The following is a 24,923-nucleotide window of genomic DNA, read 5'->3' on the forward strand; positions in this document are numbered from 1 at the left end:
AGATTAAATGGCCCATTAAGCACTCAAACGGTATGATAACTAATAGATTCAAGGCTAGAGTAATTTATGATCTGGTCACCTTTTTTTTTTTTTTTTTTTTTTTAAAATCAATTACTTTATTTAGAAGTACCCCTAGCGCTAATTTCTCCTTGAAGATGTTCATTTGGTCTGAGTGACCAGATGTGTCCCCCCGTATGTCAGAGACTCACAGATGCCTCAGATTTAACTTGAATTAATGATTTTATGATTAAAGTCTCTGGTAAGTGCGGCCAGTATTGCCTCAGTATCGCTTCAGTATCACGTAACCGGGAAGACACTGTAAAATTCAATTGCGTTTCCTTAGAAACAAGCAGTTGGCATATTCCATAAATCCAAGTCCACGACAAATAGTCTTCCCTCCCTTTTCAAATAGCACAATTTCCAGTCAGAGAGATCTCTGGTTGCTTAGCAATTCGAGGAAATCTGATACTAAATGGATTTTGTTAGGAACAGGGAAGGGTGACAGAAAGGAGATCGGGTTTGCACATCAGGTTTTTTAGTTTTTCCTCTGTACAAAGCAAGTCTTACTTCCCCATTTAAAAGAAAGGAAAATGAGCAGTAGGTTGTGGAACTGCTAACACCTTCCAACTAGGCAGCAAGCTTTTCCCTTCTTCCTAATATCCATGGCATACACATGAACATTTCCTCATGCTGCTGCAGAACATTCACTGCATTGCTTCTGGCTCTTATCCCACTCTCTCCCACCCAAACCCATCTCAGGCTCAAGTGACAATAACTTAAATAAAAAGCAGCTGGTAGGAAGGGGGGGGAAAACCCTCAGCTGTCCTCAGCTGCCCTCGAGAGCCACCTGGAGCCAGAAATGGAAGTGAAAAATCCCTGCATGTCCTTATTCCTTTTGCCAGTCCTGGTCTAATCCCTCTTCCACACGCTCTTCAATCTGAGAGCAAAAACTGCTCATTTATTTGAGTCAAGCAGCAAACCACGGATACACAGTGTCACCTAGTGGGGCACCAGAGCCAGCCCGGGCTGCCTTCCTGTAGGAGCACCGGGAATTCACCCATCTTTGCCCAGCCATTTTTATAGATGGAGAGCAGCCCTGGGGAGAAGGGCGTTAGGTGCTGGTGGAGGAGACCTGGACATGCCCCAGGAACCCCCCGAGCCTGGGCTGAGCTCCCAGCACGGGCAGCAGGTAAGCAGGGGGAAGTCTCACCTGCCCCGTTCAAGTGAGACCCCACCTGCAGAGCTGCCCGCAGCCCAGCACAGGGAGGACATAGAGAGTCCAGGGGAAGCACCAGGATGACCAGAGGGATGGAGCAGTTCTGCTGGGAGAATTGGGATTGTTCAGCCTGGAAAAGGGACAATTTGGGGTGACTTCACTGTGGCCTTGAAAGATGGTGAGAGAGCTGGAGTGCCAGGACAAGGGGCAGTGGCTTTAAATTGCCGGAGGACAGCGTTAGAGGGGGACATTGGGAAGGAATTCCTCCCTGTAAGGGTGGTAGGTCATTGGAATGGATTTCCCAGAGGATGCCTCATCCCTGGAAGTGTCCAAGGCCAGGTTGGTCAGGACTTGGAGCAACCCAGGATAGTGGAAGGTGTCCCTGCCATGGCAGGGGGTGGAATGTGATGAAGCTTAAGGTCCCCTCCAACCCAAACCATTCCATGACAATTCTATGACCCTTTCAACACTCCCCTCTTTGTGAAACAAGATGAATCCACACTTCAGTTATAATAGAAATGACCCAAACTTTATTGAAGGTTGTGTCGTTAGCAGAACTGTTAAGAAAGCAGAATATTTTACACCTCAAGAATCGTTAAGATCTAATTCTCTTGAGAATACAGTACAAATAGAAGCTAATAAAAAAAAAGGGCCTCCTCCTCCCCCCAATCCAAGATTTTATTATTTGTAAAATAAACGAAGTCAAGTTAAAAAAAATGTTCTGATCTTCAACACTGGCAATCGGAAAGTGTCACTGATTCCAGAGATTTTTGCAATGCAGCACAATTTCACAGCTGTAAGGAAAAGATTTATGGCAGCTTGATAAAAGTAGGATTTCAGAGTTGTCAAAAGGCCTTAAAAATCTTATCTGCAGTTTAAAATGATGATGAAGAACTCCAAGTAAAAAAAAAAAAAAGACAATAAAACAAAAAACTCCACTTCAAATGCATGTGAAATGCAGAAGTAATGCCCTGCAGGCTGCTCCAAAGTGTTCACTTGTCTTTTGCAGAGACCTGGCAGCCAGCACAGCTCCTGGGATAGCACTGAAATACACGTGGTCCAGCAACGGGCACCCTTCCAGTTGTGCAGGGATTCCTCAACTCATCACAGGCAGGTTTGAGACAGAAATTCACATTGCATGCAGGTTGGGATGCTTTAGTTGTTGGACACTACACACAGAAATGCTTTTATTATTAAAAAAAAACAAAAAAAGCCCAGTTGTGCCCTTTCCATGTATTAAAGTGCATTAAGTGACCATTTTAAAGCAGGCCAGAAAGTCCCTTTGAAGTTGGTCCCTAAGCACTGCAGTAGCATTTGTAGTGGTACAGTTGGTGTGTTCCAGAGGCCCTGTCCCACACCAGCAGGGGCAAGTACAGTGGAATTCCATAAATTGTTAGTGAAATACCTGTTGAAGCTCAAAGGGATAAGACAGTAGAGAACAGCTCTGTTCTCATGCTGGGGACAGACACTACCTGCTGAAGCCGTCCCACAGCCAGACACTTGTTCCATGCACCTAAAGAATTTGCAGCTTCCAGAGTTTTCTAGCTGAGATAATTTGTACGTAGATTCCCTTAATGCCGATGTGCAGTGCAGCATCACTTCATCCAGGAGAGCTGTTTGTTAAAGCTAAAAATACCCATTTCAAAAGGCCCAGCACCTTGCAGCAAGTTTTCTAGTAAAAAGGCCAATTTATTCATCATCATCATCATCTTCATAGTAGCGATTCCTTTTGATCTGTTCTTCCACAGACAGATCTTCCACGTCTTCACCCTCCCAAAACCCGACATCTTGGGATTTGCGGTTCTGGTTTGGAGATGATTCCTTAGCGGTCACAACACTGGATAAGCTGGAGTGTTTAGGAGAATTTGGTTCAAGGAGTTCTTCCTTTGGAATTTCTGCCTCCTCTGTAGTGTGTTCTTCCTCATCCGTGTCTGCATTCATCTGGCCATTCTCTACAACATTATGCTCTACTGTTTTGATCCCAGACAATTCCCGTTCTTCCTCCACATTTTTCTCCCTGGCATTCTGGATGTTCCTATGCTCAACCTTCTTTTCCTTTTGCTTTTTCTCTACAAGCACCTCTCTCTCCAGTTCCTCGCTCCTTTTCAACGTGTCTCTCTCTTCCTTAGAAGGAGATGGTGAGTTCTCTGTTTTATGGCCTTTAACAGATATTGTTCTAAATGAGGCGGCGACCGTAAAGGGGCGACTTCGCTCCTTCAGCGAGGAAGATCTTCTTAACTTTTTGAGATCCAGATCCACATCCTCCTGCACATCTGGCTTAGAAATCTCTTCTTCTGGAGGCCACTTGGGTTTGAGTACTTTGATGCCCTCATCTAAGGCACTTCCTTGGATACTTTGGTCAGATGGAGGTGGCCAGGCAATCCTGAGCTTTTTTGTTTCTGCTGGTCTTTCTTCTCTTTCAGGCACAGCTGAAGCTTTTGCTTCCATACTTGCTGCCAGAACTCCCACTTTTGCAATCGGGGCATCCTCTACTCCTGGGCTTTGTGGAGTTTCTGGTGCATTCACACCATGGACAATTTTCTCCAGGGATTCTTCACATTCAGTTTTACCTGCCCACAATTCCTTATGCTGCTTGTGACCAAAGCCTTCATCGTAATTGCCTTTGGACTTGAAGAGCTGATTGAAGTGAGGCTTGCAGTAGATGTTCCCCCGCAGAGACGCGTACGTCCCGAGGCTGTTCGGGAAACACAGATCAAACATTAGAGCTCGGGGCTCTGACACAGGTGTCTAGTTTTGTTACAGAAGAGATTCCATTTCAGTCTTCCACATGTTCAGAAAGACAAGCGTACAGCCCTCAGGGTTTGTAGGGCTCTTTCCAGGAATTCTTTATAAAGCTGGATATTACATTTCTCCCCCATGCAAAATCACATTAAGAGTTTAAAAATGGCATCAAGTGCACTAGGCACTGGCAGAAGTAGGCCTGTGTTACCTCTCCTCCACAAATCACTGGATTATGATGACTTCCAGCTCAGCTTAGGCCTGAGCAGCACCTTCCTCAGCTGCGAGAGGAAAATCTACTTCCCAGTGGGCAGCCAAGGGAGCAGCCTGCATACCTGAGTTTGCTGTTGCAATAGGAACAGCGGAAGCAGCTGATGTGAAACACCTGCTGGTTGGCAAAGAGCCTTTCCATGGGGTACACGGTCTTCTGACACCCAACACAGGTTTCCTTCATTGGCAACTGGAATTTCTACAGGGGGAAGAGAAAGTTTGTTAACTGGAAAACACATCAGCTGCTGGGGACTTGGCGTGGGTTCATGCACAGCTTCCTGAACTTTCAAGAACTGCAGAGAGTCACTTTCTCTAATTATGGTGCAGCGGGGTCTGGTGGGCAGCAAGAAACTACAACAGGCCCACGGGATTGCTGAGGTTTGACAGGGAGCCAAGATTTCACCCCAGTGAATCCCACAGCTGAAGCATCACATGGGAAGAACAATGAGAGCACTAAAACTGAGCCCGTTCCCCAAAGCTGTCTCATCCTTTCCTGCAACCTCAGTTTCTTATTGATAGGAGAATGATGAAACATTCCAGTTGATAACAATCGGTGTGAGACTTACCAAAATAATAAAAATAGTGAAGAAAAAGAGAATCTTGAAATGGTTTGGGTTGGAAAGGACTTTGAAGATCATCTAGCTCCAGTCCCCTGCCATGGTCAGGGACACTGTCCACCAGAAGAGTTGAAATAGCCCCAAAGGTTGCAGGGTGGGAGAGGAAAGGAGTGAAACAGGCTGCCCAGTGGTTTGAAATGATCCATTTTTGTTAAATCTTTTCTCTCAAAGAGGAGGAAATAGTCTCAGCACCAATACAACAGCAGGAAACACTCCTGACTTCACTTGTAAACATTCCCAACTCTACCCCAAAGAAACCACACTCAGGTTTCAGGACTCGCAGACTCCCCAAACTTGCTCAAGATTCAAAGTGAGCAGAGCTTTGAGGTTAAACAGCTGAAATTCTTATGTGCTTACTGAATTTCCTGAGGGTTTAGTTCAAGGATAAACCTGAGCACTGAGGAGTTGAGTGTCACTGCTGATCACGGGTTTGTTTTCAGACAGCATCAAGGAAGCAAGAACATTGTCCATGAGAAAAGGTCACTGGATGCCATTTACTTCTTGAAATCTATTAACACTGGCCAGTGGGGAGGACACTTTACAGGATAAATTAAATAACACAACATTGGCATTTTGAGGCTGCATGTTGATTACAAGTGATTTAGTAGCCCAGCCTCCACTCCAGGGTCTGCACAGACATATATATATGTGCGTGTGTTTATAAAATAGTGTGGCTTTTCCTTGGCAAAGAATTACCTGCTACAAACTTACAGAAAGCTTTACGGAAAAATCTGATGGCTAAAGAAAAAACAGGAAGGTCACAGGAAGACAATCACAGAAATTTATTTATAACAGTCTAGAAACAATGGTTAGGAATGAAAGTTCCAGTGTGTAAGGGCAGATTGCTGAAGATGGAGCCAGCTCAAGTCACTTTGTCACAACCCTAAAGTTTGCTGCCAATTTAATTCCATTTTAATATGTATTTCAGGGTTTCCAGGCATTGCTTGAAGTTACAGTAAATTAAAGTTCCAGTGATGACAGCATCACTAACAAAATTCAGAATACATTTTGAAAAAGAATCCACAGTTCCTAGGCACTGCCAAAACTCTAAATCTTGAGTCACTAAACAAAATCTTAAAAAAGAGATTTACTGATGCAAAGAAAAATCTAATCACCCATGCTTGCCACGTGGAGCAAGGCAGCAACAATTTGCTTGCCCATGAAAATATTTTCTCCCTGAAAGCTCAGTTTTGCACGAGGGCATTGATTTTGCATGGTGAGACAACAGTGCTGGCACTTACTTCTGCAATCACATCCCCATCCAAGGAGAGGGACTTACTTGCATACAATGAGCCCTATGTCTTTGGGCTGTGAAGAGACAGACATTCCTTCCCAGGGTACTACAAATAGGAGCTACAGGAGGAAGATGAGGCCCAGTAAGTATAAAGAGGACTTGAGAGAAAGCTGAGAGTTGAGCTCACATTAGGAGGGAAGCAGAAGGCAGGAGGAGAGGTTAGGAACCAAGAACAGGAGACAAAAGCTGGAAGAGACAAATAGGAACCTTGCATGAATAAACAGAAGCTTCTATCTCACACAGTGCAGCATCTAAAGCAGTAACTGGGCAAAAGGCTAAAATGGTTTTGATAATATCAAGAGAGAGCTGAGAGCATCAGGACGTGCACGTTTGGTGTCAGAGACTTGGATCACACAACTGTCACCGGCAGCTCAAATTTCCCATAGCGGCATTTCTCCCTTGCACACTGGGAAGCCAGATCTTCCCAGTCTCTGAGCTTAGGACTGCTCCTCCCAAAGATGGGGAAAACAACAAAAGCCCAGTTGTTTCCTCAGGAGTGAGCCAGGAAGTGTGTGGCAGCCTAGGGAATCAGCATCCCAACCCCAGACAACACATGTGATGAGCAAGTACAGCCTGACAAAATGTCCAGTGTTGCCATTTGTTATCTAATCAGATTAGCAAAGACATCCCTGTCCCAACATTCTCCATCTGCTTTATCACTCCCTAAAGAAACTGTAACATCAAAGACTCACTACTCAGAAAGCCAAACCTGATTTTTATGGAGTCAGGCATCACAGAGCCCTTACTATAAAGTTACTACCAATTGCAGTTACCTGGGGAACATCTGGAAGAACAACAAAGCCAAATCCCAGCCTGCTAAAGGCTCTGGAGATCAGTGCCAGGACCTCAGGGCTCGTCTCCAGGAGCACAGACAAGCCCTGAGACCATCCCCTGCTCGAGCCGCTCTGCCACACTGAAGGGAAGCAGCCTCTGTGTCACAGGGGTGTAACAGACACAAGCAACTCCCACCCAGTCCCTGGAAAACACCTGACTGCTCTGAGGCGCTTTTCCATCCTGAATTAGTGCCCTCACAACCACACACTGATGAGGATGGGGCAGGTATTGATCCAGTTACTGCCAGACCTTTCTGCTTAAGCACATTTAGGCTTTTCAGTTTTAAATAGGGCCATCAGTTGATTTTAACCTTCACCAGGGTTCGAGACTAAAGAGCTGCGTTACCTTCACGGCTTTCGGTGGGGAGGCCTCTGTCTGCCCAGCTGCTTTAGCACCAAGGTTCTGCTGCTTTGAGCTGACAGATTTCTGAGCTTCTGCCTCGCTCTCCAACTGTCCAGCTGAGGGAGAAAAGACAATTACAATGGCTTTAAACTGTGGGCAGCTTATGCTTGCCAGACCCACCAGACTATCAGTCCCAGTTAAATGGTGAGGGAGCTACACTTAAAAAGTGTTCAATCAGGGCAAAAGGAGTTAGAAATGTCTTGAAATTACAGCTGCAAATGAACTTCTAAACGTGAAAGAAATTCTTATAACAGGACAGATTTTTAGTACAAGACGATTTTTACTAATTAATCATTTGGTAGGGCTCACCATGGCCATCCTCCAGCAGACCAGAGTGCAAAGACAAGCTGTTCTCACCTACAGAAACCTGCAAGAAAAAAACGAGACAATAAGAACCTCTGACCTTCTGAGATCTGAACAGTCATGGCCCCACGAAGGCACCAGGCAGTTTGAGCACTGAGACAGAGAGAGAGACCTGAGGGGCTCAGGAAAGGCGTTGTTTTTGAGGCACAAAAGGGTCCAGCTGAGTGTCAAGAGAGTCCTTGCTGCAAGGCAGACACCCTCACAGGGTTCACACGTGCTTCCTTGTACACCTTTATTAACCCTCAGAAACCTTTGCTGATTTGCTGAGGTTCCTCCCACGTTTTCTCACTTACAAATCCCTTGACTCCAAGCAGCACATTTACTGGAAACCTCGTGGCTCCCTCCAACATTTGACCAATATCTGCTGTTTAGACATTCAGCAGAGACTGTGCTCTTGGGGAAAAAAAACCCAAAAAAACCCAACCAAAATAAAAAAGAATACCTGAATTAAAAAAACCTTTTGTCAAACTTTAAGCCTGTTCCAAGGCTGGGACAAACATGCCGGAGCTTCCTTGTTTATCCTCCTTCAGAAACAAATTAGTAACTAAAAAACTATGGGAGTTGGACTTAAACCAGTTTCAAATGCTAAACAGAATCATAGCATTGCTTAGTTTGGAAAAGACCTTTAAGATGATCAAGTGTGCAACCATGAACAAAACCTGCTACAGATAAAGCTCTTGATGTATAACTCTATTACACTTGGCACTATTGCTATTAAATCAAATAGTTTTAAGTAGCTACACCGAGGAACTAAAGTACTGTAACAAGATTAACTGTAAATCATCGCTAATTCACCTTAATGATTGAAAAATCCATTGCAAGCAACTGAAATTTGTAAATTAATGAGGTAACGAGGAGATAAGTTACATGTATTAACATCCTCTGCTCTGCTGAAACCAGAACTGTAGCCCAGTGTCCCTGGGCAGAGCATGAACGTGTTCTGAGGCTGCTGAAGTCACACACGCCTGGCTACTGAATGTGCCACGGGTGCAGTGTGAAAAGTGACAGAGTGAAGTGTCTTTTGTTTCCTTTTTGCCAGAGGATTCCCATTTCTGACATTAACGACAAGCAGTTTTAATTAGGCTCGTTTCCAAGTTCACCACGTCCCTTCCAAAGGACAATCCTGGCTCCCAAACAATGCTCTCTATTCAGGTTCTCATTGCACCTGGACACCTCAACAAGTAACTCCGCAATTACAGCTGAATACAAGAAATTTTATTCAAATCTTCCATTCACAACAGGGAGATATTCTGATTTAACAGGTGCTCTTTTAATTAACTCACCTTGGAGCAGGAAGCAGCCTGGACCAGTCAGACACGAAACTGCTCAGCTGTCTCTGAGGAACAGCTGAAAGCAAAGATTTGGCCCCTTGCCCAAAGAAGGCTGAAAAGCTCTAAAAGCCCTCCTGGCATTAAGCTGCCACGTGTTCAGCCTGGATGGAATACACAGTACCCCAATTATTATTCAGCTACTTTTATCCCGTCTGCTGTCCCCAGTTCAGGGAACAAATGCTCGAGTCCACTTTACAGAGTCTCAATTTATAGCTGGAGCTCAAAACCAGGAACAAACCCAAACGGCCATTCTCAGTTACCCTAAAATTTAGCCACTAAATGAAGAAGAAACAGTGACAAACTCCTTTGACTTGGGTCACACAAAGCTGCTCATGTGGGTTTTTTTTTTTTAATTGGTGTGGATTTTTATTTATAAAAAAACCCACCATAAAACAAACCTACCAAGACAGAAAAAACTCTCCCAGAAAACTGATCTCTAGACATTCTCTTCCACAGACACTTGCTGTCTTATAATTCAGAGACAGTCTAAAAAGAGTAATTTAAAAAAACAGGAATTTTGCAGCATGTAACTAATCTGCATCAGCTGCTCACGTACAGTTCCCAGATGGCATGTGGAACATGGAACCAGTGTATCAGCTGTGCTTCCACAGCCCACTCCACTTAAAATCAAGAACTTGATCTCCACCAGCACGGACATCTTACCTTCTCCCCATCCTGACAGGCATTGGAGTCCTCAATTGGTGCCATATTCTCCTTCTGCCCAGATTTGTAATTCTTGAGTTCACTCTCACTGGCTTGAATCTCACTCTATAGGACAAAGCACTGGAAAGTTTGACAGGTTCTTTTCCCCTAAGAAAATATTTGCTATTTTTCTTGAAATGTTTTAAAAACTGTTTTTCTAGTATGTGGAGTGGTAATTGAAGGAAGGGCCATAAGAATGTACAGACACTTGTTAAGTGACATATTCTAATGAAGAAAAAAGATTGGGCTGTAGAATTTTACTGTGCTCTATGGAGGTAATGCCAGTGTTTTCCTGAGCAGCCCTTTTCTTCCAAATCCCTGTTTAAAATCAACTCCTAAATATTCCCTGCTCAATCCACATCTTCCTTTTCAAGAAAGGTTAACTTCTCACTTGGAATGACAAATATTTCCAGACAAGCACTGCCTAAAGTACAGTGTAATTGCTAAACAGAATTGGACATAAAAGCAAATCCCACATTTGCTTCAATTCTAGTCAAAACCCTGACTGTTTTCCTGAGATTTCTGCTCTTGATAGATTGACTTAAGACTGTCACAGAAGGATCTTTCAGACTTTAAAACCAATAAAATCCAGCAAAACCTCGTGTTTCTTTCATTGCCACAGGACACAAGATCACTGGAAGCCTCGTGCTTTTCATGAGGCATCTTCTCTGCGACATGAAAGAAGAGGAGCCACATGCCAGCACCAGCCTCTTCCTGCACTTGGAACCAAACCTCCACAAAACCAACCACATCCAAGAGGTTTGTACTGAATGTTGGAATTTTAATGCTTAGATCTCTGTATCTGCTGTTCAGCACATTTCCCTCCCTTTCCAACACAGAGAACTGATTGTTCCTCACCCCTACTCAAACCAAGTGTCCATCAGGTTTAATCCAGGCCTTATTGCACCACAATGCCCTAAAAAAGTTGTTCCCAAGAGAGATTCTGGCTTTCCTTTGTAGCCCAGGTGAGAAGGGCAGCACAAACACCACACTTCCATAGCAAAAAAAAGCCCTGGATGCTTTGGCAGCAGAGAAGGAGAAGATCCCAAGGGTAGGGCTGCTGTTGAAACAGAGGCACTGCAAACACCGGTCTCAGGAACCCCTGTCTGTTCCATCTCACACTGCCCTCATCCACATGCCAGGTCAAAATGAGAAGAGATTGTGCCCAGATGGGGCATCCTGAGAGCATCAGGCCGGACTGACACTAAACGAAGAGCATTGGGGAGCTGCAAACAGGAGCCTCTGGAAAAATGGCAGATCTCCTGTCATCAGGACAGAATTTAGTGACTCAGCCACCACTCTGAGTCCCAAACTGGAAAAGGCATCAGGAAATGAGCCCAGGCAAGTCACGGGAGGCAGAAATGGGCAATTAGGTTAATCAGATTTGTTGCAGTGGCTGCAAGGACTTTCCATTCATGCAGGGAAGATTTTACTGTCCCTCCTCCCACAGCTGGGGAACCTGACCCACGAGCAGATGAAATTCAGGAATCATTTGAGCTGGGAAGAGGCCCTTGGATCTCCACAGAGACTCCTGGGAAGCAGGCTCCCCTCAGGGGGAGAGCCAGCACTTTGGGCTCTCATTTCCAGGGCAAGTTTCCCAACTTAAAAAGGCCTTTCCTCTTCAAATCTATTACTCTGGTTAATAAAAGTAATACTTGAGCAATGTAAGTTCCCACCATTCAGCAAAAGTATCAGAAGCTTCCAGCAAATGTACCTAAGCAGTTTTTAACAAAAGCTGAGATTCCCGAAACCTTCTCAGCTGTAACACTTCATTAACTGTTCAGCTCCTGGTCAAATATTTGCAAAACAGGCAGAGGTTCATGCACTGCAAGAGTCTAATTGGATTCAGAGTGGTGAGAAATCCTGAAGGAAGGTGAAAAGCAAAAGCGAGGAAAACCAGCTGGAGATCCCACAGCTGCAGGCCAGGAGATCCAAGTTCTGAGCACTGTGTGACACAGTCACTTCATCTCACTGTGCCTCAGTTTCCCACAGCTTAGAGCTGATGAACAACATGGAATTGAGTTTTTTTTTCTAAACAAAAACAACAAACATGCCGAGAGCTACAGACACTCAGAAAGAAAAAGAATGTCAACTATGCTTCAGAAGGATCTCAGTCAGGGTGCCAACAATTAATTCCTTGGAAAACTTTCAACATTATTCCAGGAAGATGCAAATATACTTATCTCTTCCTGCAGTATGCAGAGGCAACTCTTCATCAGAAATTACTCCTATGGGCACAGTTATTTTCCAAAACCCTCAAGCAGCCTGGTTTCCATAAAATCTTCTTTCCAAGCTCAGGCTGGGACTGAATTCACTTCCACACAAACCGAGACTTACCATGGGACTGATGGCTGAGGAACTGCCCTGCTTGGACACAGCTGCCTGGTACTTGGCCAGCCTGTCCTTTATGGATGTCTCTGACAAACGGGGCATGTCCAGGTTCTTCCTGGCCTCTGCCTTGTCTGGGCTGAGTCCTGGACTGGTCTCTACAGGATACCCTGGTAAAAAACAACCAAACATGAATAAGGGATAACTCTCAGAACACTCACTAAGATCCTTCTTGGGGAGAATAAACATATTGCCATAGGAGGGATGAGGACTGAGGCAAGGAGGCAGAAGGATCACTGACTGTCTATTCACTGCTTCCTAAACTACCTTGACTATTAAAACTAGTTCTAGGATTGAGATATAGGAAAGAATAGGTTGCATTCCTTAACTTGTTGGTTATTCCCTGTGCCCTGGTTTCCCATGCTTAAGAGTGGAATGGTTTAAAACCCCCAGAAAGGCTTCACTAATTAAACGGGATGCTGATGGGCTTTGCAGCTGGACAGTGGCTGCACTTCCTTCCATTTTGGAAGGGCAAAATTTATTTCCTAGAATCCTCGACATTGGAAAAGCCCTCCAAGATTGGTGAATCCAACCTTTGACTGATCGCCACCTTGTCGCCCAGACAGAGCACTGAGCACCACATCCAGCTGTTCCTTGGACACCTCCAGGGAAATTTCTATTGCATTGTATAAAGCAGATTTATCTCCTGAACAAAACCCAAAGCAAACCCACCCAAACCCCCAAGCCCTGAGGTTTTCCTGACCTGCTGTGCCATGGCTCCTCTCTCCTTGGGCGGCATCGCAGTCCTCCAAGGAGAGGCTGTTCTCCGAACTCCTCCTGCCCACGGCCGCCCTCCGCGGCTCCCGGGGGCCCTGTTGGGGACAGACCCTCCCATCAGCTGCCTGGACACACAGGGTTTGCTCTGGGTAATCCCTTAAGAGGCACAGGTGTCACTAGCAAAGCTGCTTTACTGGAATGAACAAGTCTGGCAAGTGACATCTTATTTAAGCAATATAAAGTTTGATCACAGAGTACCTGACCCTTTGTCACCTGGGAAATGCTTTCTTGAAGAGGTCAGTCGGTGCCCTTTGGAAGTTCTCTTGGTTGAAGAGGACCACAAAAAATCAGATTTTTAGGTCATTCCCACCACATACACAAAACTTCAGTATAGATTTTTGCATTTCATGCAATTTCTGTTGAAACCAATAGTCGTGGTCATTGCATGAAGATTTAACATCAGAAAAAGGATGCAAGGAACCACTTATCAAAAATGTGCATTCATTTTCAGCCACAGAAAAAGTATTGTAATACAAGTTATCTAGAGTTATTTGGTTTGATTTGGATAGTTCATGCATTTGGTACCAAATAATTCCCTAACTAGATCTGATAAGGCTGAAGCTTAAGCAGGAGAGTGTTAGAGATAAATATTCTCAGATCTCCAGGATAATCACTCTCTGCTGCAGAGCTGGACAGGGTGTCCTGTAGCACCACACAGATGCTCTGGCTGCCTCAATCAGATTTTATTCTTATTTGTTGAGACCAACTCCTCAGAATCTAAATCTCAACCAAAGAAAGCACAAAAAGAAATTTCTGCAGCTTTGATAAAAGTTAGTGAGCACAGAGTTAAACTGGACTCCATCAAGGTGGGATGTATTCACAGCTAAAAGTCAGCCTACAAAATCCTAGAAGGTGCTGGACCTTTGTTCCTTCTCTAGAAAGAGTTAAATCACAGCTGGAAATTCAGATTGAGGCTAATATAGAGAAAAAGGCAGGTTTGGCAAGATGCTCCAACCACACATTCCCCCTCAGTTCCAACGACTTTCTTATTTGCTGGTCACCAAACTGAAGGAAATTCCAAAGTTTTATTTTCGCAGAACTGCAGTGTAAGACAATCACTGTGAAAAATCAGGCTGCTTTCCATACAAACAGCAACTTCACCAGGAAAGGAAAATGCAGCTGGGAAACCTCATTTTCCATTAGCATGGGAAATAGTTTCTGTGGTTTAAAGACTTTGGTAACTTTTCTTACTGGAAAAGAGCTTTAGCTCTGACGAGTCCTGCACTGACCAATAGGCTCAGGTCTGGGACTGCCTGCACACTTGTAAAGACTTGCAGAGCCTTCATTCCATGAAAACTATTCTTAGATTATTTTTATTGAGTCAATTTTATTCAGTCACCTTTAACATCACCCCGAGCTCACAAGCCTGGGGTTCTCACAGCTCAGAAATTTGGGGTCCAAAGGGTCCATCAGGAAAAAGTTCAATCAGCAGAAGCAGCTAAAGAGTGCTCCACTCCAGAGCCCTGCCAGCTCCTCCTCCTGCTCTCTGCCACCTCACATCTGCAGGTGATACAACTTCACCTGAAGAGCTTTTCTGTGGGTGAGCTGCCAAACACAATAAAAATCCCAACCACCAAACGCTTTAGAGGTCAGGGATATTTCAGTAAACCTACAAATATTGAGCAAATCTACAAATATCCTACAAATATGTGTAGGTTTTATATCGACAATTTTATCTAGGGGAAAAACAAAAGCAGAGTAAAAGGAAAGAAGTGTTAAACAGAGGGAAGATGGGGGACTTTCCCCATCACAACTGATGGGCTGACCAACTGCAGGGAATCAGCAGGATCATGGCTCATGGAAGGTAACTCCTCTCACATGGAGGAAACCCCCTTAGGGATTTGTCCCTCTGTGGCTGGGCCACAATTCCCAGGGCACAGCTGCTGCTGCTTTGGAAAGGAGATGAAATATGCCTCGTGTGTGAAAAGCCCCAAGCTCTCAGACTTGGGCAAGTGCAGAAGCACCATGAGCACAGGTAAAGCTTTGCCTGGGGCACAGAGTTAGGCAAAAACCCAAATCAAAGGTACACCTACTTCGTTACAAACCACCTGTGTCAGACATGACCCTGCCACAAGGTCGCCTACACACCACAGGCAGGTTTTGCCTTAAAGGAAAAACACAAACCAGCCTGGAGACAACTTTTTCAGAAATGTTGCAGATCTGATCCTCCTCCCCCCTGGGCGTGCTTTCACTATCACTTACAGGAAGAATCCTTTGAACATCGGGTCTTTTATCAGTTCCAGTCTTTGCTTAGTGCTGAACCAATCCAGGCTGCTGTGCCTGCTCCTAATGGGATTAGAGCAGTTTGTTTCCATGAAAATGCAATAAAAGAAGATCTGCCTCCTATCTATTGCAGAAGACAGAGCAAGATCAGAGTGAATAAATGATGAGATTTTACTTACAATCCTGAAAATGAGAGTAGGCTTGTTTAGAGTGGGAGAGGGAATCAGGAAATCCAGGCTCTAACCCGAATCCCTGCCCCAGACCTGCCCAGCAAGCATGGAAGTTGATTTATGAGCACTGCCACGAGCCTCCAGCCGTGGTGCTGCTTAGTTCACACACAGGTTTTGTCAGCAAAGCTCTGACAGCACCAACACATCAAGTCTTCAGTAAAGTCCAAGGAAAACTGCCATCTCTCAGCTGAATTTACAGTTAGACTCAACGACAGAAAGGAATTTTCCACCAAAACGGTTCCATGAAGCCTCGCTCAGGAAAAAGCACAGGAAATAAGTGGGAGAGGCGACTGCAGAGCTGCACTGCTGTCGTGGCTTCCACATCACTGAGCCACACCTGGCTCCCCACAGCACCCAGCTCCCTTCTCTGCACTGACTGACCCAACCCTCCCATCCACAGATCAATTCCCAGAACGAGGAATCCGATTCCAAACACATCTAAACTTCAGAACATCCCTTTGCCCTTCTGCCGTAACAGATTAACTCGGAACAAGGGTTTTGAACTGAACCCGACCAGTTTTGTGCCTCCTGGATGGTATTTACTGGGTTTAGTTGGTTTTCAACAGGGTTTGAATTGCTAAACTTGACAAACTATCAGTTTCAGATTCACTCAGCTCCAAAACAATTTATTCCCCAGGCTGAGATAAGGTTACTCGAAGCACATCTGCAGAATTCCTGGGGAATCCTGAGTGATTAATCCTACAGCAAGAGTTCAGGGAAGGTCCGTCATGGGCAGCTCTCACAGCATGACAAAGACTCCAAAAATTCAAGTTGTGAAATGACTTCACGCAGGCCCCAAAATTCCCTTTAACGCCGAGTTGCTCCTCTGAGTCCTAAACTGTTACATTTTGAAACAACTTTTGCCCAAAATGTGTTTGTTTTAGTCAATACTTCAAGAAAACCACCCGCAGTAAAACAAAGCCAGGAGGAGAGGAAATGATGAGAAAACTGGAAAATCCACCAGCATCGAGGCCTCGGGACTGTGTTGCAAGTCCCCAGCATATGCAACTCATTTTGGAGTTAAGCAATTCCCCCCGGGACACGCCGGCTGCAGTCCACATGTGGGATCAGATTTCATGAGCAGTTGGAAGAAAAATGCGAGCCCTGAACATTTGCAAGTCAAAACTAGTGAGGGCAGGAGCTGCTCTGGCCATCTCGGCTTCGTTTTCCCTCTGTGAGGATTTTTTTTTTTTTTTCCGATAAGAAACATTTTGTAAGACACAAAGATGAGGGAAAAGCGAGGGAAGGATGAGATTATCTCAGTGTGTGTGTGTGAGTGAGTCTGGGCGAGTCACACTGATACAGATGAAAAACTCACTCGGCGCTTCATTTCGACTGCAACAGTTCTGATTGCTGAGCTCACTTCAAACAATTCCTTAATCTTTCGTGTATTAAAAAATACATAAATACCTAATATGCATTTTATACAATTCACATTTGCGTAACTCATTGTAATCTGCGCACGAGACACAAACAATCCCGACTTACTTTACAAAACTTAATAAATTCCACACTTATTTTCCCCTCTTCCACTGAACCCTATCAAAAGCAAATTCACTTTACTCCAATGAACAACCACGAGCTGCCACAACTCCGAGCACCCTGCACATACTTGTGTGACTCGAGTAAGTTACTAACACCACGATGTTCTGTTTTCACTAAAACAATGAACACAATATTTGCGGAGTCAATAGTTGGAGCCACTCCCTCCCGGGATTTTCCTGATGCCGCGCAGGAAGCAGCTTTAGTTTCTCCGAGACTGGGAGGGACAGATCCTTACCTTGGACTGAGGAGCTTCACCCTTCTCGAACATCATCTTGAGCTTGGTCAGGGGCACGTTGTACTTCTCGATCCTCCCCGGAGACTCCGACCTCTCGCTGGCTTCGGGCTTTTCCATTCCGCGGGGCTCTCTCACACAGTTTTCCATGCTGCCACTCTCCCGGGGGTGGCTGTGGGGCTCTGTGCTGTCACCAGCGGGACTCTGCTGCTGCTGGCCAGAGGCAACTCCAGCCCCCGGGGATGGCGAAGGGGCGCGGCCGGTCGCGACCTTGTGCCTCACCTCAGCGCAGCTGCTCCGGATCGTTTCCTTCGCAGCCTCCGCTCTCAGCACCGGATTCTCCCACTTCTTCTTCAGCACGCTCAGATTCCCCCTGGTAAAGTGAGCGGGCAGGTTTTCTGTGTTCTGCAAAGAGCAAGGAGTTAATTCCAGCTCTCCAAAGCGCTTCCTTTCCATGCAGGAGGAAGCTCAGCACCGATCCCCGCTCCCGGCCAGCTGTGAATAGTTACAGCTGTGCCACATGGAGAAAGCATCCAGGATAGGGAAGGAAGGAGGGGGGAGAAGAGAAAAGTCAGGAGTAAGGCAGGAAGTGAGCAAACAGGAATGGCCTTATAAGGCAAAAGGGAGTCAAACTCCAGGAGTTAAATGCCACACAAAAGACCTGAATCCACATATGAAGGAAATGGGACTCAAATCCACACAAGGAGGGTCTCCAGTCCCAGAACAAGGGAACAGGAGCACAAGCGGCCATAGGAGATGGCTGGTGTGCCAAATGCTGCAGTGTCTTCAGAAGACAACAGCTATCAGGCCTTCCAAAAGCTGCACATTAGCTCTCAGAAACCATTAAATCCTTGGAGTTACCTGTTTCTGCTCTCCAATAAGAGCAACACTTCAGTTCCCAAAGACCTGCCCAGGATTTTACACCACAAAGCCAAAGCTCAAGCCAAGCACCCACAACAAACATCCTACTGCTCCAGGTTAAAAATAACCAGTAACTTGCTGGGATTTTTTGTTCTATTTCGCTCAACCCATCGAAAGCACTGCTAGGGACACACACACAAGTCACTGGTGCTGCCTCACCCCCGAGGGAGCACCCAGAGCAGCATCACCTCACACCCAGCTGCTTCCAGCACTTCCCTCTCCCCAGAGCAACATCCCAGCCCACGTCTGAACCATTGAAATCCAATACCTGCCACCATTGCATGTTGCCTGTCTCTCCCTTACAGAGACCACTCCAAACTCACTGCAAGTGGAGCAGGGCTGCCAGGCTTACAGGAATTAACCGGCATTAGTGGCTATATTGGGATTTAAGTCTCTCACCCTATTACTCTTCTGGTCACAATTTGAACGCTGCTTTGCAAATTGACTTGAATCCACTTACACTTTACAAAAAAAAAAAAATCGCTGTGTTTGCTGACTGTATTGAAAAGAAAGTATTAAAATTAGAAGGGAAGTGCTATAATGGAACAGAAATATTGAAAATCGTGTGGCAGGTTTCTACAGGAACACCTCTGGAATCCCAGCACGCTTCCTAACACAAAATCCTTCCTGCTTGAGATTGCCTGTTCCCTGATCACAGGAAGATTGACAGACACAAGCAATGAAGAAAATTTAAGACTGAAAAGTAATTTTTAGAATGCTTATTTTATCCCATCTATATCCCAAACAGCAGCTCCCCAGGCATTAGAGAAATCAAGGCAGCAACTTGCCTATAGATGTGAAAATACTGGTTTTAAAATACAAATTACCCTGAGGACCAGGACAAAGCCCTGCAACCTTCATCAGCCAAGGGTTCCCTAACCCCTGAACGCAATGGACGTTACAGGAAGGAATGTGGGGCTGTGACAGAACCAAGAAGGTTGGTGCTGCCTCATCCTGGGGCATTTGCAGCCCTGGAAGTCACTTCAGAAAAGATCCCACAGCTCTCAAAGACACATTTTGGACTTCAGGGAGGCTTGGAGGCTCCTTTTAAGCACTTTTAAATATACTTAAGAAGGGAAAAGGCACCACACAAGTGCCTGCAGCTAAGAACAGGAGCTGGGTATTCCTGGCTTGTGGTTAACTCATTTTGCCTTTTGCTTAGGAGAGAATCGGTGATTCAACACAGCTTTGGGCAAGAAACTTCATTTCCTTCCCTCCACACTGGGAAAAGCATGGAGCATGAAGCAAAAGCAAACCCTATGTCTAATCCAGGTTTTCCGTAGGACACACAGGAGCAATCTTGATATTCCAAGAATCAACTGTCACAGCAATATTCCTGCAGGTGATCCATCCTGACTGCAGGCTGTGCTTATTCCCAAGGAAACAAACACTTATACAAAACACTTACACTTCTCTTCTTCTCAGCAGTGGCTTCTTCAGCAGCTTTCTGATACCTTTGAGAGAGTGAAAAACAAACAAAACCCAAGTTTTAACCAGAATACTGAATACTCCTGAAGACAGCTGAGATTTTTCTTCCCCCACCAAGGGTCCTGTGCACCCCTTGGATCAACTAAAACAAGAGGTTGGACTAACAGCAGCAAATAACACAAAGCCAAGTGACAGACACATTTCCAGTCACCCAGTTTACAACAATAACATCCATTAATACTTTTCATTCCCTAAGCATTCTGATTCCCAAATAGAGACAGTTTACCTTGGAATAGCTGTATTGTTTCCGCCACCCAGCTGTCTGCTGTGCCCCCTTGCAGGAATAACTCAGCTCTTTATACAGCAGCTGCTGAACCAGAACAAATTCCAGCTTGGCACATGCCAAAAATCTCCGTAAGTGCCAGTGGATTTTACTCCCTGGGCTGGGAACTGCCCCCATTCAGCACTTGCCTCCTGAGCAGCTGAGCCATCACAGCCCTCTGGAGATAAGCCACCCTGGATCATGAATCAAAGTCCTTTAAGGAGCTGTAGGAAACTCCCAGCAACCTGTACTCTGCTGGGTGTCCCTCCACAGTCCTCACTGGTTACTACACTGCACAGGGTGATTGCACTTGGCCTTTGAAACGTGAAAATTAGTGACAAATTCTGCCTTTTTAAGGAGAGTTCCGCCTTTCAGAGAGAAGGAACCCAGTGTCTGCTTGGGCAAAGGCTGTTTCTGTTCTCCTTATCTGTGGAATTCTGCTTTTGACACAACAGTGAGTGTGTTACAGGCTGTTACTCCGCTTTAACACACTAACCCACATCTCTGTGCTATTAAGGGTCCAAATTGGAACACAACGTGCTGAGAAAGTGATGCTGGAGGAAGAGGGATCAATACCGGAAAAAGAAACAGAGGAACACAGATGAAAGTCAAGCAGCACCTGGAAAACTGAGGAATCCCAGCCCTCACTCTGTGAGTCAGCCCAGCATGGGGCACTTTTTGAATCTCTGCTGTTGCCTTTTGTGCCTCTGACCTGACAAAATTGATTATATGGGATAGAGAAAAATGTTTTCACATGCAAATATTTAATTAACAGCACTTTAAAAAGTCACACTTTTTAAAGCCAGGGAGCAGGACTGTGTTTTCCCAAGGCACTGACCCCACCTATGTAGAGGGACACAACTTGATTAAGGAATAGCAGTTTGGATTACTCCCAGTAAGCCTTTTTGAAGGGATTATCAACATTTAGCAAGATGACCAGGTTCTGTAATCAAGCTTCAGCAAGTGAATAAATTACCTTAACAAGGTGGTGACAGCAAACAGCTTCTCCCTGGGCCAGAGAGCCACAGAGGAGCTCTGGAGCTGTGGGTGTGTAACTGTCCCTCTCCTGTAGATTCCATAAAGTTTGCCCCACACTCAAGATCCAAATACTCCCAAACTTTGTTACACTATTAAAGCAAGAGCCTTGGAGACTCAGTTCCCCAAATCCCATTGAAAACCCCAGCTGTAGCCTATATAAATTCCTTAAGGAAATAGAAGCATTTCCAGGGAATGCATTAGTTACTACCACTCAGCTTTCTCGGGGTATACAATATTTATGGCTTGAGTGTAACCCTTGATCCATCTCTCAGAAAAAAGGGAAGCTTAAAACTCCTTTTCTACCTAAGGCAGGAGAGGTTTAGGCTGGATATCAGGAAAAGGCTCTTCCCCCAGAGAGTGGTCAGGTGCTGAAAAGGCTCTTCAGGGAAAGGTCACGGTCCCAAGGCTGCCACAGCTCCAGGAGCATTTGGACAACACTCTGAGGCACAGGGTGGGATTGTCGGGATGTCTGTGCAGGGCACAGCAACTGTGAGAGCAGCAGTCCCTTCCCAAGGTGCCAGCTGTCACCTACACACAGCTGGTGCTCCCTGGCCCCACAGCACTTACTTGGAGAACCTCTCCGCGAGGGCCGAGGACTTGTTCTTGTTCACCAGGGAAAGCTCTTTGGCAGTGATTTTCAAAGACTGGGAGGTCCATTGCCTTCTATTGAACGGGGAAGGCTCCATCTTATCTCCCCAAATCCCTGCTCGGGAGGAAGGAACAGTGTCAGCAACAGGAACTGTGAGCAGAAAAGTTCCACGAAGTGATTTGCTCCTTCATGCCTACTCAGGTGCTCTCAGCATCCCACTGCCACCAATCCTAATCCCTCAGGATCTCGTCCATCAACTGACTTTAAAGAGGCAGCAGATGACAGTTATAATTTCCTCTGCAGATGCCATTGAGATGGTGCCCTGATAAAGCCACGGGCACAATGGGGAGCTGTGGATGCCAGAGTGACACCCCTGTGTCACAAACACACACACACACACACAGAGGAACTCCAGGAAGCCCCAAAGTGCCCTCTCTTGTTCCGGTTTCAAACCAAAAGTGCTGGCATTTATGTAAGAGGGTTTGAGTTACGAAACTAAGAGGATGTAATTACTATACAAACATTTTTCATTCACTCTTGTGTTCACTCTCAGCACAGCAGCGTTTCCTCTGGGAACTCAAACAAGTCTCGTGTTCATGGAGGCAGCTGTGCCCCTCCTGTTGCAGTAGTTACCATAATATCAGTTAAATAGTATTAATTACCCAAAGAACTGCTCCGACTACCCCATCTTGCTGAAAATGGGAAGAGATTTCGTCCAGCTTTTCACCACAGAAGCCAGCAAGACTATATCAGATTTATTTTTCATATCGTTTTCTTTTGTGGAGGAGGAAAGGAGGGGAGATTAATTTAAAGAGTTCGCTGATAAGACAAAAATAAAGCCTGTAGGGCAACGCCTTTCCTTTTCTCCTCTTTTCTTTTATCCCTAGTCCCATGTCACACAATGCCTGTGGCAAGGGCACGAACTGCACGACCCTGCAATGCCAACTCCAGGCAGGCTGAGCTCTTCCTCGTATTTTCCATTAATTCCTTTAACGGATTTGCACAGTCACGGAACCCTGGATCCAGTGTGAGTCCAGGTCTGCCGGACAACTGGTCACACATAAACAGAAACACCTGCAGACAATGTGGCATAAACAGCCAATCAAAGGGAGGAAAGACAAGGTTTCCAAAATCCTCACAGGGATGGAATGCACCTGCTCAGAAATGACAGAGACGTGGGACTCTGCAACACCTCAGTCCAGGAGAATTCAGGGGCACAGGGAGAGTCTGGCAGCTCCCAGTGCTGGGATGGGAGCCCTGGGAGCAGAGAAGCCTCTCCAGTGCTGTTCCCTCTGTCCTGGGAGATGCAGTCAGGAAGAATGGGCCTTTCTCTCACATTCCATAATCCCTCTGATGTCCTGGAGAGAACAGCGTGCCACGACAGGACATGTTTTATCAGAACAGTGATTTTGGTGGAGTTTTTAGACACTCAGGTTGAACTATCGCTGCAAACAAGTGACGTTGGTTTTGTGGGGATGGTGAAACACACTGAAACCACTTATCAATGTTGCCTTTCCAGGTGTAGCTACTTGAAGTCTCAGCCTCTGAAAGGCACACAGAGCTCCTTCCAACAAGCAAGGGAAACCCAGACTGGAGTTACTTTCTGAAATTCCTGCCTTTTTGAACACTTTCTGCACCACCAAGTCCCCTGGAAACCTCCATCCAGGCTGCACTGAGACTGGTCTGTATTTGACTGGCCTGTGACAACAGCACAAATCACCATCCACAAAAGACAAAGGATCTCATTTCCATCTCTTCCCTTTTTCAAAATCATATTGCACACACAAATAAACCCAGTATTTTTTGTGACTGCAGGATGCAGCCCTCAGTCTCAATCCCCAGGAGCCTCAGAATACACACAGAGAGATTACAGATAGAATTTACTGCTGGAAAATCCCACAAAAAGAATTCTGTCCATGTTAAAGACCAACGCTGAATGAGCTGTGTCATGCCACAGTATGAACTTTGTTTCATGACTAATCTTGAGCCAAGGGGAGCTCACCTGAGGCCCCGCTGCAGTTTAAATGGCCTTTCACAGAGCAGAGTCAGCTGTGGCCAGGAAACAGGAGCAGGGCATTCATCAGAGCTCCCCTGGCACAGGGAACAGGTGCTCATTGACACACGGAAGGAACACTTCAGTAAAACACCGAGAAACAAAACTGAATGTAATTGTTCAGAAAATAACCCTGGTCTGGATGCTGGAGCATCCCACTGCATCTCCAACCAGCCCTGTTCAGGGCTGCATCTTCTCCCTGTTGAGTTTTTCTGTTTCCCTGCCATTCTCCATCAAAGCCACAGGTACACTGAGTTAATCTAGCCTGTTTAGGCAACAATCTCTTTATAAAAAGTCAGTACCTGCTGCTAGGACATTCAGCTGGAAAGAGAAGCAGCCTATCTGGAATCTCAGTCACTAGAAATGACATGAAACAGAACTCTGGCATGCCTTGAAACTTGTGCTCCCACATTTTTATGGCATTCCACATTCTTAGCACTTTCTCATTCATTAACAGTTTTGGTGTGTTCAAGTTATCTCTGAGCTTTCTTTACTGCTCCTTTTGAATGGTTTATTCAGAATAATTTCAGAAAATATATACTAAAATTTAAACAAACTATGAATGTTCTGCCTGCTGCAATGGAAGCAGGCTCTGTGGAAGGTGGCACAGAGTCCAGAGGACATGGAAAGGGAGACATGGATGCCAGAGGTGCACCAGATGTTAGGCAAGGGAAGGACTGTGATTGAGCCATAAACCAGCACAACACATCAAATCCACCTCCAATGACTTCACCCGAGAATTTAGCAACAGGATACAAATCCCTCTGTCTGGAAAAACCCTGAAAGAAAATCGCTCGCCCAAGATGCAAGTGGCCACGGGAACGGGCCACCCGCGGGCACCACGCTACAGCCGCGGGCACGAACCCGCCGAGAGCCGGAGGCTGCGGGCAGCAGAGGGCGCGGCCCCTCGCCCCTCGCTGCCCCGGGAGCCACAAGCCCCTAGCCCTGCTTTATCCGGACGATCAGCAGCCCCAAGCCGGGCAGGACGGGGCTCTCCCGCTGACCCCCGCCGCAAAGGCCGAGCCCGGATGAGCGGAGCAGGGCCCCTGTTCGCCCTGCACAACTCGGACTCACCCACGGCCCAGCGCCCACGGCAGGTCCGGCTCCGAGTAGCTCTACTACCAGGGGGTAAGTCCCAACAGCCCCGCTCCCCGCCCCGCGCTCTTATCCCGGCCGAACCGGGTGGGAGAGGTCCAACCGCACCTGTCCCGGCCCAACCGGCGGGTCCCGGCACACCTGTCCCGGCCCATCCGGCACATCCTACCGCACCTGTGTGTCGTCTTCCCGCCCCGCCCCGCCCCGCCCCACGTACCTATCTCGGAGGAACCAGGGACACCCCAGGGCACCTGGCGCAGCTGAAACAACGGGTCCTAACGCACCTGTCCCGGCCGAACCGGCGACTGCACCTC

The 24,923-nt window shown here is 46.1% G+C and overlaps 1 protein-coding gene across 4 annotated transcripts; it reads right to left on the minus strand.

Moving 5' to 3' along the window:
- Positions 1-1,723: 1,723 nt before the first annotated feature.
- Positions 1,724-24,923, minus strand: LIMA1 (LIM domain and actin binding 1). Of its 4 annotated transcripts, none has more exons than XM_066207558.1 (11): positions 24,827-24,923; positions 21,440-21,575; positions 19,493-19,538; positions 17,167-17,568; positions 12,860-12,971; positions 12,106-12,266; positions 9,730-9,834; positions 7,682-7,739; positions 7,316-7,428; positions 4,291-4,424; positions 1,724-3,911 (listed from the first exon to the last, which is right to left on the minus strand). In XM_066207558.1, the coding sequence occupies exons 2-11, from the start codon at positions 21,556-21,558 to the stop codon at positions 2,906-2,908; spliced, it is 2,256 nt and encodes a 751-aa protein (XP_066063655.1). In that variant the 5' UTR covers positions 21,559-21,575; positions 24,827-24,923; the 3' UTR covers positions 1,724-2,905. The 4 variants fall into 4 exon arrangements, with proteins under 4 accessions (XP_066063655.1, XP_066063656.1, XP_066063654.1 ...); XM_066207559.1 differs by lacking the exon at positions 24,827-24,923 and adding an exon at positions 24,589-24,641 and having other exon boundaries at positions 12,860-12,968; XM_066207557.1 differs by lacking the exon at positions 24,827-24,923 and adding an exon at positions 24,589-24,641.

The sequence above is a fragment of the Chamaea fasciata genome, unplaced genomic scaffold (genome assembly GCF_029207755.1).
Source record: "Chamaea fasciata isolate MVZ Bird 193981 ecotype frontalis unplaced genomic scaffold, bChaFas1.0.hap1 SCAF_41, whole genome shotgun sequence".
NCBI classification, from domain to species: domain Eukaryota; kingdom Metazoa; phylum Chordata; class Aves; order Passeriformes; family Sylviidae; genus Chamaea; species Chamaea fasciata.